This window comes from Anser brachyrhynchus (genome assembly GCF_964034855.1).
Source record: "Anser brachyrhynchus genome assembly, chromosome: 1".
Classification (NCBI taxonomy): domain Eukaryota; kingdom Metazoa; phylum Chordata; class Aves; order Anseriformes; family Anatidae; genus Anser; species Anser brachyrhynchus.
Window position 1 is genome coordinate 142,339,181 of NC_137694.1, and position 14,056 is coordinate 142,353,236.

General features: G+C 36.8%; 1 protein-coding gene across 2 annotated transcripts in view; it reads left to right on the forward strand.

Annotated features, from left to right (window-relative positions):
* Positions 1–14,056, forward strand: part of TMEM131 (transmembrane protein 131) — a 97,197-nt gene that overhangs the window by 73,070 nt on the left and 10,071 nt on the right. For both annotated transcript variants that reach the window (XM_080575492.1, XM_080575493.1), the window contains exons 26-33: positions 521–672; positions 1,335–1,477; positions 2,402–2,588; positions 3,700–3,885; positions 6,851–7,009; positions 7,551–8,146; positions 11,988–12,163; positions 13,371–13,498. In XM_080575492.1, coding sequence (XP_080431618.1) covers positions 521–672; positions 1,335–1,477; positions 2,402–2,588; positions 3,700–3,885; positions 6,851–7,009; positions 7,551–8,146; positions 11,988–12,163; positions 13,371–13,498 — 1,727 coding nt within the window. The remainder of the gene's footprint in view (positions 1–520; positions 673–1,334; positions 1,478–2,401; positions 2,589–3,699; positions 3,886–6,850; positions 7,010–7,550; positions 8,147–11,987; positions 12,164–13,370; positions 13,499–14,056) is intronic.

The following is a 14,056-nucleotide window of genomic DNA, read 5'->3' on the forward strand; positions in this document are numbered from 1 at the left end:
TCTCCATTTGTTTTATATTAGCAATAGTTTTATATTAGCAATTTGCAATGCATCTAAAGGCAAACTAGGCAAAATATACTTTTTTCAACAGGTCTTCTATTCTAAGTTTTTTCCCCTTTTTTTCTTTACTCTGGAAAGACGGTATTTTAAAAATGTTTTACTAGTGGAACATTTTGAAGGTAGAAAATGTTACATAATGGCTTAACGTTAATTTGGTATTAAACTATACATTTAAAACCTTCTCGACTCCCAGTATTAGAGTTTTATGAATCCACATGTGTATAGTTTAGTTCCATTCTGTCTTGCTGTGTTCTACTGCTTGTCAAACAGATGATTTACTAATAAATGTGGATTTTCTTGTGCTAAAAGTTTTTTCTGTTAAAAAACAAAAATCAGTGCATTCCATTTGGTAGTACACTAGTCTACAACACAATTTTCTATCTTAATAAAAGTTCTATTAAATATGTGTTAAAAATTCCTTTTTTTAAAGTGTTGCTTTTGTTTTCCCCATTCTTTTAAGGTCCAGCCATTACAGAGCACTGTAGGCCTTACAAAGGGCCTGGCTCGTCATTCAGTCTTAAGCCTGCTATTAAAACCTGGTGAGAGAAAGTCCGTCAAAGTAAAATTCACTCCAGTTCTTAATAAAACTGTTTCATCGTTAATTGTTATCAGGTACGGTAGATATTTCTGAAATGAGTTAGAGTTTCTGATATGTCTTTATTTACTTATATAGTCATACTTACTGTCAATAAGAAACTATTGCTTTTACAAGAGTAATTGTAGAATCGTGTGTCTGGAGAAAAATTTACTTTAAATGTAATTTTGACATGTTTTGCAGTAGTTAAGCTGTATTCGGTATGTACTTGCTAATACAGATATATTAGCAAGCTAATCCATAGCTATAGTTTGATTCAATTCCTTAAATACATACTGTACTGCTTTGAAAGTAGAGTATCTAGTTATAGGTGCCATTTGCAAGGTAAAGTTGCAATCTCAGTTTTTCCCTTTAAGAGTTTTTTTGCGTAATTATTTACCTTTTGTATCATGTGATACTTTAATATGATGATGAAATACGAACTATAACTAGTATGTCATCATTCTATTAATTGTATGCTATGGTGCGCTTTCCTAGGCTTTAGTCTTTCAAAAGCTATATATATGGCAATTCGCACTACTTATTCCTCTACATGGGGAATTACCTGTGGGACTGCTTATATTTCTGTCTTTCAGGACTACGGTATAGCTTTGTATTCTGTAGAGAAGCTTGCAGAAGCAATAGACTGCATAATTCTTTCATGAGTGTTTCCAATCCCCCCTTTCTTTTTTACACACAGAAATAATTTGACTGTAATAGATGCCATAATGGTACAAGGACAGGGAACGACTGAGAGCTTGAAGGTTGCAGGCAAACCTCCTGGTCCTGGAAGTTCTTTACGCTTTAAAATCACAGAAGCACTATTAAAAGACTGTTCAGAAAGTGAGTACTTCATGAACTACTGTGCTGAACAGAAAATAAATGACATTTTACATGTGCAGCTTAAAATATGTATGTGTGGAAATGTTTTTTTCCCTGTTCTAGTGGGCCAGAATTTTTTAACCTTTAAATACATTAAAATTGCTTCTTAATTTAGACAGAAAATGGTATATTTGTTCTTTTCATTTTAACATGAAAATTAAGAAAACTGAGAAAGTTCAGAATCTGCATGCACATGACCAACAGGGAAAAGGGAAGGATATGATGTTCCTTGATTCCATGATGAAAGTTAAATCCCAGGCAAATTCTTCTCTGGGGTCAGAGGTTTTCTACTCCATGCCCCAGGCTTGCTTCTGAGCAGAGGGCCAAGAGTACCTGTATTTCTAAAGGAACTGGTAAAAGCAGTTTAGTTTTTATCTGGTATTAAAATCCGCTTTATTACTTTGCAAATTTCCAGATGTATTTACAAGATACCCCGTTAATTACTGTCTGAAATTTTACTGCTTTTTTGGGAGATGAGTAAAAAAAAAAAAATCAAGTAAAGCTTAGTCATTACCTCTTTCATGTTGTAAGTTAGGGATTTTTTTTTTGCTGTTGTAGCTCAGCAATGGATTTTACTTTTAAGGCACAAAAAGTAAGTTCTAATACTCCAAGTGCTGAGACTTTTCACTGAATACTACTACACTAAGCAGTATGTCACAGAACTTTACAGCTGAGATACTTTTTTTTTTGTGTAAGGAGGTAGCGCTGTCACATTTGGGGGTTTTTGTTTTCTTCCCTTATGAGTTAGAATGCACAAGAGTCTGGTAACAGAAATCTGTTCTGTCACTTATGTAAATGATTCCATAGGCCCTGTTGTAGAAGATGAGCATAGTCAAGGATATCCATTTAGCACAGTATTAATTACTTTTATCTGTTTGTTTCCAGAAATGAAATACAAGGAACCAAATTTCACATTGAGAAGAACATTTAAAGTGGAGAATACAGGGCAGCTGCAGATTAATGTGAAAACAATGGAAATCAGTGGCTATACATGTGAGGGATATGGATTTAAAGTAGTTAACTGTCAAGAGTTTGCACTAAGTGCCAATGCCTCTAAAGACATTGTCATATTGTAAGTATCTTTTTCTTCTTACATCTAAATAGTCATACCTGAGAAATTCTGTGTACCTATTTCTGTTTTAGAGGAAGTGAGTGTTGGTTAAATTCTAAGGTTTTTTTTACTTAAGCTTTGAGTATTTTTTCTTGTTTTCTTATAAAACATAAAACCTCTCTTCTTGCAAACAACTATTTGATTTTTAAAGAACTTCAAGTTTTCATGACTGACTATAGAATTATTTTTGATATTATCCTGCATTGGAAAAGGGCTATATACAGCTTTTTATACACTTCCTTCATTTGGGTTATGAATGCACATGAGCTGTAGATTTATGTATGTTTTTGGTGCATTGCAGTAGATACAAAAGGGCCTTTAGTGTAAGGGTTAGCATCATAATACACAGCATTTCAGTCTTAAATATTATGTCCGGTACCTTCATGACAACAATTAAATTCTGCCAGTTATTTGTATTATTGTAAAAAAAATCTCTGCATCAAAAACTATTCTTTAACACTGCTTGGATTTAAAGCTAGTTGTTCAGAATACAGTGTCTAAATAGTTCAGAAGGTAGTACTGTTATGCAAGAGAACATAGAAGATATTGCAGGCAGTGAAACTTCGCCAATATTTCTGCTACAATCTTAGTTGGAGACAGGAAAGTAGCAATGTTTTGAAAAGGAATGCAATTTTGATTTAAAAGTGAAATGTTTAAAAACTTTATAGCTCACATAATGATCGGTTCTATTGCTTAGTTATAGCCATTGCTGTGTTTTTGTTTTTTTCTTTTACCACATTCATAGCTTTTTTAGCAGATTTGGTCAAAACTTGATTTCAGTTGTATTTTCCTATGGTATATCAGGGTAATCTAGTATCAGATGTGTTAAGCGTAGGTGTTTATGAACTTCGAACGCATCTTGAGGTATTTGAAAGGTATTCATTAGTGTTTGTAAGCTAATTGTGTGGATGATTCTTACTTGTACTGCTAGGGTTATTTATTGTAAATGTTTGAATGGAATCCCAGTCATGACAGTAATTGAAGGGGTGGGGATTGTTAAATGGCTGAATATTATCTCAAATTTTTGTGCTGTTCAAATGACAGGTTCTAACATTATTTACTTTGTTTTCAGGTTTACACCCGATTTCACTGCTTCCAGAGTAATTCGTGAATTAAAATTCATCACTGCAGGAGGCTCTGAATTCGTATTTATCTTGAATGCATCCCTTCCATATCATATGTTAGCAACATGTGCAGAAGCGCTACCCAGGCCCAACTGGGAATTGGCACTGTACATCCTTACCTCAGGAATAATGAGGTAGTGTGTATATGTTTGTTCTTATCAGTATATGTGCATGAGGTACCACCATTTGAATACATGTTCAGCCAAACTTGAATCAAATCAGGTATTAGAGCACTGCTAGCAGTATATTTATGTACAGGTTGAAGCATTCTTCATGAGTACTGTGCTTTAGAAAGATGAGGCAATGACTGCAGTGAGCTTAGCAGATGCCTTGGATGAATTTAACTTTGCTGCCACTTGTATGTGACAGGCAACTGGTGGTACTAATAATGGCATTTCTGAGAACCTGAAGGGCATTGTATTGGTGCACTTTTTTCCCCTCAGTGACGTATGTTAGCTATGACTGGTTGAAACTTGAGTTGAAAGTTCCATTGTGTTTTCCTAGTCTAACTTCTACCTGTTTTTTTAGTCTGAAGTTATAAATAATCTGAAGTTATAAACAATGCTTTTGTACTTGTCTACTGGATATGAGACACTGTCCTCCACTGCCTTTATCCAGAGAAAACCGTAGCATAGAAAGTTAATCAGTGGCAACAAATGTTTTTACTGTTTAGTTAGTGTTAAACTTGTGTTTTAGTGAGTGATGAATAGCTGCTGTGACGAAAAAGTGATTTTCCTGTGTGCTGCAAATCTGAAGCATTATCCAAAGCCTTTGTAGCAAGTCAGGGGTGTAATATTTGTGTTTCTTTCAGATTAAAATACTGCTTTTTCCATTTTGCTGTACTGCATTATATAAATATTTGGTGAAGCTCTTTCCTTGTCTAGGGATTGATAAAAGAAATAGAGAAGATAAAGCTTGCTTCTTTTTCTTTTTTGATTCTTCAGCACTTTCCAAAGTAATGCAGTGTTTTTCTTATTTTTCTTCTACGTATCTGTTTAGTTTGATGGAGTGAATGATGTTTGCCAGCTCCTAGGTGTAGTTTGTAATTTTATGTGTACTGTATTTGTTAATTAGACTTTACAAAATGATACAGAATGCTAATCCTTTCGCTCACTGTTTTTTCTTGCAAGTACAAAACTCAGCAGCAAATTAGAGGAGTCGTAATGTGACCATTTCATAATATTCCAAGGATCAGGTGCACAGACAGCCTCTAACTTTCAGGAAGTCATAAGATAGAGTTTTGCCTGTTGCCACTAACGTAGTTCCATATTATCAGTTATCCCTAATTTCTACAAATGAACAACTCGAGTTTGTCTAGTTCATCTTTCTCTTTTAATAAAATATTGTCTGAGGTGTGCCTTCCCTAAATCACTGCTTGGCATGTATTGGTACCATATTTGTGGCTCCAAGTTTTTAAGTCCAACTTGATAGGCCTTGTGTGAAGGACCCAGTCCTATTTATGAACTTACTAAGGATGCACGTGTTTGCCCCAGGCTAAAACTTTGAGGGGAAAAAGGTGTTACCAGCAACTCTGTCTAGAACATGTTATTCCCCACTGCATGGTGTTCCTCACACTAGTTTAAATGACATAAATACACTAGGCTAGTTATCTTTTTCTATTGTTATCAAAGAAGCAAACAAAAAAAATGGACCAGCACTGTTACCACCATAGCAAGACAAAAAAGTGCAGTTAAAAAGACTACAAAGCAAGACTTGTTCTGTGTTTTTTTTGTTGTTTTTAATTTCAAAGTTGGTACTCGTTTATGAAAACAACAAAGTTTACTAAGGAAAAAGGGAGTAGAGTTCTTATCCAGAATGGCCCAGCACTGGTACACTGAGGGGAGTGGTGTGGGCTTGAGTGGGAACCATGTTCACCCAGCCCACCAAACCCCTGTGTGCTCCGTCTCAAGTTTGTTGGCACTATAGAGATGTAATACTCTTGTTGGTATCAGTCTCCTGAAACTTTGAGATAGTACCATGGATTATACTTAAAAAATGAACGAGGTCATACCTTATTCTTTATATTCCAAAAATAATTGTATATTTGATGGTATAGCACCCAAGGCAGGCATCGCTCTGTTGCGTAGGAGTTTGTGAAAGCTTGTCTGAAAACTTCCCTTATTTATTTACCTTTTTTGTAGCTTGTTGACACTTTGGATGAAATTTATATTGCTACCATCTGCTGTCGGGTTATATGTCTGCAATCCTTTTTAATTCCTGGGGTGGAAAAAAGCACTTATAACCAGCTATAACCAGCTGAGTTGGTCTCCAGAGTTGCTTGCATTTTTGCGGGCAGTTGAAACTTAAGATGATATCTAGACTAAATTCCTTCGAGACAGCTAAAGTTAAGCAAGAGGTATCTCATCCTTTTCTGTGAATTGATGCTCGTTCATACGTTTGGCTTACAAAAACCAGCAGTCAAAACTGAGAAGAGAACAGAAACTGAAGTTGCTAATTTGAAGTTATTTTTGCATAAACCTTCTAGGGTAATAGGCAAGGCAATCTTTAGTAATCAACAGTGTGTCTCATACCCCCACCATCACCCCAAAATTCCCACCTCTTAGACGATGTACTCCATAGCACTGTGCTGAATGTCTCTGCAGTGATTTTATGGCTTCATCAGAAATACAGTTCACTGCAGTGTGTTATGTAAGTGGAGAACTCCTAAACACTACTGCAGCAGATGCAACTAGTTGTAAAACTTGACATAATGCTAGATTTTAGTTCTCTCAGCAGTACATTTATCTATGGAGGATCTCTGCTTTTAAAACAGAATTACACCAACAGTCTGTGAGAGCTGCTGACCACTTGTATGCCATTTTAATATTTTGATTGTATCTTATTTTTTAAATTTCAATTAATGTAATTGGGGACTTCATATCAGATTTGCATCTTTAACCTTTATTCTCAGTATTGTTGATGTGCATGTTATCCTAGACTTCTGTAATTTATGTTTCTGTTAGACAGAAATGTGGTTTGGATGCAGTTTTCAGCTTTTTTATAGAAGATACAAACTTTTCATCTTGTGTTATTAACGTCATTAACCTTAAAATACTCAAAACATAGAAATACTTAAATGACTGCCTCTCTACTCTGCAGTGTGCTCTTTCTCTTGGTAATTGGAACAGCCTATCTAGAAGCTCAAGGAATTTGGGAGCCATTTAGGAGACGCTTGTCTTTTGAGGCCTCAAGCCCACCCTTTGATATGGGAAGGCCACTTGATCTCAGGAGAATAGTTGGAATTTCATCTGATGGAAAGTAAGTACATGTTTCTTTTTTTTCCTTTTTCTTTTTTCCTCTTTATTTTTTCCTCTTTAGTTATAAGGCCAGTTAAAAAGTAATATGCTCTTTAGAACAGATGAATGAATGAGTCTCCCATGGGTGGAAGATGAGTTATAAAAAATGGACTTTGTGGTTGAGAGGATTATTCATCTCTTTCTAAAAACAAACCCTGTAAAATTTCTGGTTCTGCTCTAGAAAAACGGGAGGTATAAACTGCAGAAAAAATAGCAGGCCTGAATTTCCTACCTTTGAGGTCTAAATTGTTTTTAAAGGCAATCTTCTTTTCCTCCAACATTAATTTTGAATGCCATCTTACTCTTTTTGTCCATATGTACAGTGAGCAAGTGAACAGGAAATGGTAAAAGCTACTGACTTGTCAAGCAAGTTTTCAACATTTCTGTTGATTATTTGCCAAGAACAGTGTAGTTAAAGGTTTCTTTTGGACTTAGTGATTCTTTTGTCATGTGGAAGAATGGAAACGTTGTGGAGTACATTTAAACACTTGCTGTTCTTTCAGCTTGAATGCACTTGGATCGGATTCCAATCACGGCTCGTCCAGAGGGATCTATGGAGCAGGCAGTTCATCTTCACGATCCAGTGCAGGAAATCATAAACAATGCAATGCAACAGCACACCTTCACAGCAATAGAAGTGCACCTGATGTTGAAAACATCAAATCCAAAAACAGTTCAAGCATACCTAATAGGACTTCAGCACAAGCAGCTTCCATGCAAACAGTGAACAGAACGGGCCCCTTTACCTTGGATTCAGGTGCCACAGCTCAGACTCATGCCACAGGCAAAAGAGCCAAGGGCACGAGGCAGAACCAGCAGCCAACACAGCAGCAGGCACCAGCTTTGGCAGAGCAGCCCCTCCAGCAAGCCCCAGCATCCGGGCCCCAGCAGCAAGAGCAACAGACTGAAAGTGCTTTGCCACAGCTACCGCTTCTCAGCACGCCTCATGTCGAATGTGCCAGCAGCAGGAGGCACAGCTCAGAGGACTCAGATCTCACTGGGCTCATAGAAACTATGGAAAAAGACTTTGACCACCCAGAAACCCCGTCCCCAGATGTGTTTACAGAGCAGCCCCCATCTCCGCTAGCAAAAAACAAAGGTAATACAATTCTGCATTTTTTTTAACAGGATGATTCATTATGTAAGCCACAGAACAAGATTTAATCAACTGTAAAGGTCATGTTTTCATAGCGTGGAAGGTAATAGCTCTTCCCTACTCTACTGTATGCATCCGTGCCTTGAAACACTTCCTCTTTCTATTTTACAGCAGTAAAGTTCTCCATACAGTGCTAGATCTTCCTGCAAAATTTTTGGAACGTTTTGATGAAAGCAAATGTGAATATATAGACATCTGACCCTCTGAAGAAAAAAATGATTTTGGTTGCAACCCGTTCCCCTGTGGGTTAGCATCAATCCCTCCCACCTCCAACTTTTGTACTTGGAGCTGGGGGTTGAGGAAAGGAAAGAAAGAGGAGGAGAGATCTATAAACCCTTGTGGTATTGTTCAGGAATGGATTTTTTCATGCTCAGGCTTGCAGTTGTTTTAGAAAATCCTTGATGTCAGGTGGTCAGTAAATTAATGTTACCATTATCTTTGTATGAGGTTGGAATTGAGTTTTAATTCTTTGTGGATCTTTTCAGTTGTCTAATGCTTTAAGTAACTTATTGGATTTCATACATCAGATACGTTCATATCTTAAAAATACATGTTTCTATAAACACTTTGTTAGAGTATAACTTCTTACTATGCTTTTTGTATTAGCCATTTTAGTTGTCCTAGAGCTATGTTGTTACAAATTTAATCTTCATGTGTTTCTTTCTAAATAATTTTTCACTTTTTCCTAGCAATGTTGTGCAGAAACGGTACTGGTACTATTTAATTTATTAAAGATTAAGAAAAAGAAAGGTGGGAAGGTACATCCTGAAGTATGGTCACGCACAACAGCAGAAGAAAGCTTCGCTGTTTTTAGTAATGAGCAGGATGCAATGTTGCATTTGGACTTTCAAATGGGACACTCTGAAGTGATGAGATGTTTTGGGGTCCTACTGAAGTATGCTGCTACTTTGTGTTTTGTTTTTTAATTTAGCTGAGGGATGTGGTAGGAGGAATTAAAGAAGAAAAAGCTTCTTAAGAGAGCTACAACCAGCTCGCCAGGTATCCACTTCATAAAGGTTAAATGGTACTCCAACTAATTACATGACTTTAGGTAGTGTTGACATTAGCAAATAGTGCGGTATTGGAGCTCTGTAAAGTAAAATTGCTGGTAGAGAGGATGCAACATCTTCATGGGCAATGTCTGAGGGGATTTACAGTGGTCTGGTCCAGTCCATGTATTTGAATGCCAGAGAGTTAGGAGCGTTTGAGGAGTGCATCTTCCATTTGTAGTTCAGTCCAAAAAGAAACTGATTCTTGCACTCCAAGACTGCTGTACAATGTAGCTGCTACACAGTATGTGGGGACAACTGAGTTTTGTTTCAGAAACATTCCTGATCCAAATAACATGGTATATACATCTACATTAACATTTTTGCACCGATAGCAATTTCTAGCAGTTTACGTATTGGAAACTTGTCTTAGCAAGTAGTTGCTCCTAAGTGTTTGATGGACCTTTGATTACTTTTTCCAACCATATTTAAATACAATTTCTTGAGATGGATGCTTCTATTGATTTGTCTATCAGTTTGGAAAGCTTTCTGAAAGGTGATAAAAATACTTGTTTCTTTATCACTCTACATGGGAATCACCTTCTGGCACAACTTTCATTTTTATTTTTTTCCAACTTTCTCCTGATTACAAATGCATTTGGATAAATTCACTTCTTTCTTCCTATTATGGAGCTTTTTCATCATTTGTGTTTTAGCATGGTGGTGTACTGAATATTTAAGCATGTCACGTATTGCAAAATATATAATGAGTTTTTTGCAATTCAGGTAGTTTTTTGACTTCTTTGCCACCTGAGATCAATAAATGAGATTTATTCACGTGGACTTTCTTTGGGTAAGCTTTATATGAAACCCCAGCATTATCTATAAACCATAACTAGACTTTGAGAAGCTCAACACATCCAATAAAATTTGCCTGTTTCCATTTGCCCTCTTCAAAAATGTAAAACTGTAAGGGAAGTTCCATATCTATCTGAATCTATGTAGACATTCTGATCTTTTTCTTTAGATAAATAGCTAGAGCCAGTTGCAGACATTTGCAGAAGCAGCAGCTTCTGAACTAAAATTCTGTCAGAATATCTTGTGCAGGATTTCAGTCTTGTTTCACGTTCCTAATACCTGTGTCCTAGTAGAGTGCTGCAAAGGCTACACTAGATTTTTGTTAAACAGCTACTTCATGTTACATTTTTATTTTATGACAGCACTTCAGATTCCTTTTTGCTAATGATGAGCATTAAATTGCTCAGCAATCCTGAATGTAGACTAAAGTTGCAAATCTTATAATGAGGCCTTCTGAGGCAAAAATAGAATACCCCCAATAAGTTTGGAGTTGACCTCCATAAAATTTATGTACAGACCTATTTGTATTTACACTTCTATTTGCATTCACGTTAAAAAAAAATGATAATTATCAACAGTGTTTTTGTTGTTACTGATACTGAAAACATTGTCTGAAAAAGAAAATGTGAAGACACTGCCCTTTGATATGTACCTGGTATTTACTAAAATACCGAAAGCAAATTTGTTTTGGTACAAACTGTCCCTGAGGGACATACTGTCAAGTTAAATATGACAGCTGCCTTTGTTCTTCTACTAAACTGAATTTGGATGTGAGCTGGTACAAATCCCAGTAGGGCTTGAACCCAGTTATTCAGCACAGGTTAAGTGAATCTTCGAGTGAACTATTAAGTCTGTCCTGCAAGCAGCACGGCCAGCACCACATGGCTTATAAATGAAAACACTTAGTCTGAAGTTTAATATCTAAAAGATCTTATTGGTAATGGCGTATATAGTGTCTAATGAAAGATATGATAATAGTACTGTGAATGCTCTCATCCTGTATGAGAATAACAAGAGGCGATGGTAAGATCGTGATGACTCTACAGGCGCACACAATTTCTCTGTACTGATGTGTTTCTCGATAACTTTTACTCCCCAGGAGCTTACTTTATACCCTTCTATTTTGCAAGCCAGGACCTCCGGCTTGATTTGGAAGGTTCTTAAACCTCCACATTTTGAACTTATACTAGGCTACATTTCAGTTAGCCTGTAGAAAATGCAGGAAAAACATGATTGATTGTTCATGTAGCACTATTTATTTATATGTGGATTGCTTCGAGAACACCTAATGCATTATTTTCCCTACCTTGAGATGCAGTAACACTTAAATGTGTCAAGGCCAATCTATTTTACAGTCAGCTTAGCTATAGCTCTTAAAACAGTACACTCTGAAAGAATAAAACATGTCAAGGAGAGAAAGTTCACTTGGGTGTGAGATTTTCAATTTTCTTCTTTTTTTCTTGACATCTTTGCCAAGCAAACACTGCTAGTGATCTTTCTTATCCACTCTAGTCTTACTGTAAGGTTTGGTTTTGTTTTAACTGACAAGCATGCTAAGCATTTCTGTTATTCATTTGTTGGGATGATAAAGCTTGTACCAACTTCTGAAGTTCTTGTTTAAATCTACTCCTGCGTGGTGAAACTGTCAAACTGAATCCCAGAAATATAGCAGAGGAGCACTGCATATAGCCAGGTGCCCCATCTCTACAGAGAGGCAATGGAGGTAGGGCTCAGGAGCATAAATGTAACAGTGGTGATAAGAGTTCTTCAGGTTTGATATTGCTCGCATTTGGTGTGAAGTGGTTGTAAATGTTTCTGTATCGTAACACAAGATTAACTTCAGATGTTTAATCATGTGTATTAGCCACCAAAATGAAGTGAACTAGTCCATTGTAGAGTACTGCTGCTGAGAATCTGAGGTGTCCTTATCTCCCCAGGGAAAGGGAAAACACTTCAGCGGAAGACTAAGCCACAGAAGAAACGGGAAGAAAAGGACAGAAGAGGGAAGGGAAAGCAACAGGAAGATGAACTGAAGGATTCCTTGGCAGATGATGACAGTTCTTCAACCACAACCGAAACCTCCAACCCAGATACAGAACCACTTCTCAAAGAGGTACAGCACTGCTCGCAAAAGGAGGTTCCTGTGAGCTGGTGGATCGATCGCCTGTTAGAGAGCAGCATGGCACTTTGGGAATAGGGTCTTTTTTTCCCCAACCTTCATGTACTATAATACCTAGCAAAGAAAGAACGTTAAAAACCCTCTTTCACAATCCTTGCTTTCATTTCTCAGTTTCTTTCTCTACAAACGAGGAATGTAAACATGCTTGAATCATGTAGTCTCAGGGCAAAGTGCTTGAGTGACTATGGTTTGAAAAGCTACCAGTTGTCAGCAGAATTGTGGTAATCATCTCTGCATGCTCCTAGCCTATTCTGTTTGCAGAATAAAACACAAGGTATGGACGCTAACTTTACTCAATACTTAGCGTACACTAAAACAATGCATTTAATCGGTTACAAAGGGTCAGTTCTCTGGTGGTAACTTGTCAACAGGTATTAACTTAATTACCTCTGCCAATGCAACCATACCTCTACTATTAGTTTATTCACTGAGCTTACATGCTTCTAGGTAATAAACAGAAGTTCTTTAACCACTTGTGTAGTGGTCAGTTTGTCATGAATGTTTTCTTCTAAAGCATATACGATGGAACCAAACAAAGCAAAGGTAGTTGGTGAGAGAAGAAAACAAAGCCTAAGTTTTGGCATGTCTTAAATTTCAACTTCAGAAAAGATGGACATTCTAGCTGGAGGGGAAAAAAATAGTCCATCTACTTCATTTTAAAAGTTACGGTTTAGTTTAATCACTTCTGATTTTCAGGATGGCTATTTGACTGTATACACCTATTCAGAAAGTTTTAGAAGTGCAGGTAGAAATAATTGTATGGTGAAGGTGCACTTACTCATTGCTTTGTTGATTAAATCTAACAGTTTGTTATAAATGGTCTGGACTGCGTATAATGGATGCTATGTAGGTCTCAGTGCAGAGCTAATCTTTTTTGAGGCCATGGCTTTGATCTGCTCAGTGTATGTTAATTTGCTGTTTGGAAAAGCAGGAATTAAAACATCTAGGAAAAATTGGATAGTGTGCTTTATAAGCATACTTACTAAGAAGTAAAAAGATAACTTCTGTGCTTCAAAATTGCTCTTATTTTCAACTGGCATTCTTTCCTCAGTCCTACTTGCACTGTGTTTGTTGCAATGCAAGAGGGACTTCTCATTTACTTCTCATCACTGTTGATACGCTATTATAATGTCTTTTATAGGAACCTGAAAAACAAAAGGGAAAAGTTACACCAGAAAAAACTGAAAATGAAACAGTGCAAGTAAAACAGAAAAGTAAAAAACTGCTAACAAGTATCAAGAAAGAAATCCCTGTAGATGTGAAAACCAGGTAAGCATAACAGGTTTATTGGTAGGAAGGCATCATGCTTGGAGGGAAGATGGATTGATAAAAATCTGTGTTCAACTGTTGTGGCTGCCAGTCTGGCTAATGACAGCAGCAGATAGCTTCAGGCAGCTTCCTCTTCATTCCTGATATCAGGGAATATCTGAAGCTTGTAAATAATGAATTATTTGGTGGGAGTATGGTGCGTTAATAATACGAGAACTAAATCCAGAGAAGAAAATCACGTTAAGCAATGTTGAGGTTTTTTTGTAATAAGTATCACAGACACAAAACAAGGTAAACATTTCTACAGGAGCTTCTAGTGGCAGCACTGTAAGCCAGTGTTAGCATGAGTACCTTTAGTTGCTCTTGGTGGAGTTACAGCCATGCAATTCCCTTCGTTTTTATCAGAATAAAATTGGTGTCTTGGATATGTTGTTAAAAGAGGCTGCTGCTGTCAGTCCCTTTCCTTCACTGACAGGTAATTGATTGCAGATTATAGAGTAGGGAAAACAAAGAACCTCAGTCTTGCTGTATCCAGTTCATTTTGAAATCTTATTCTGA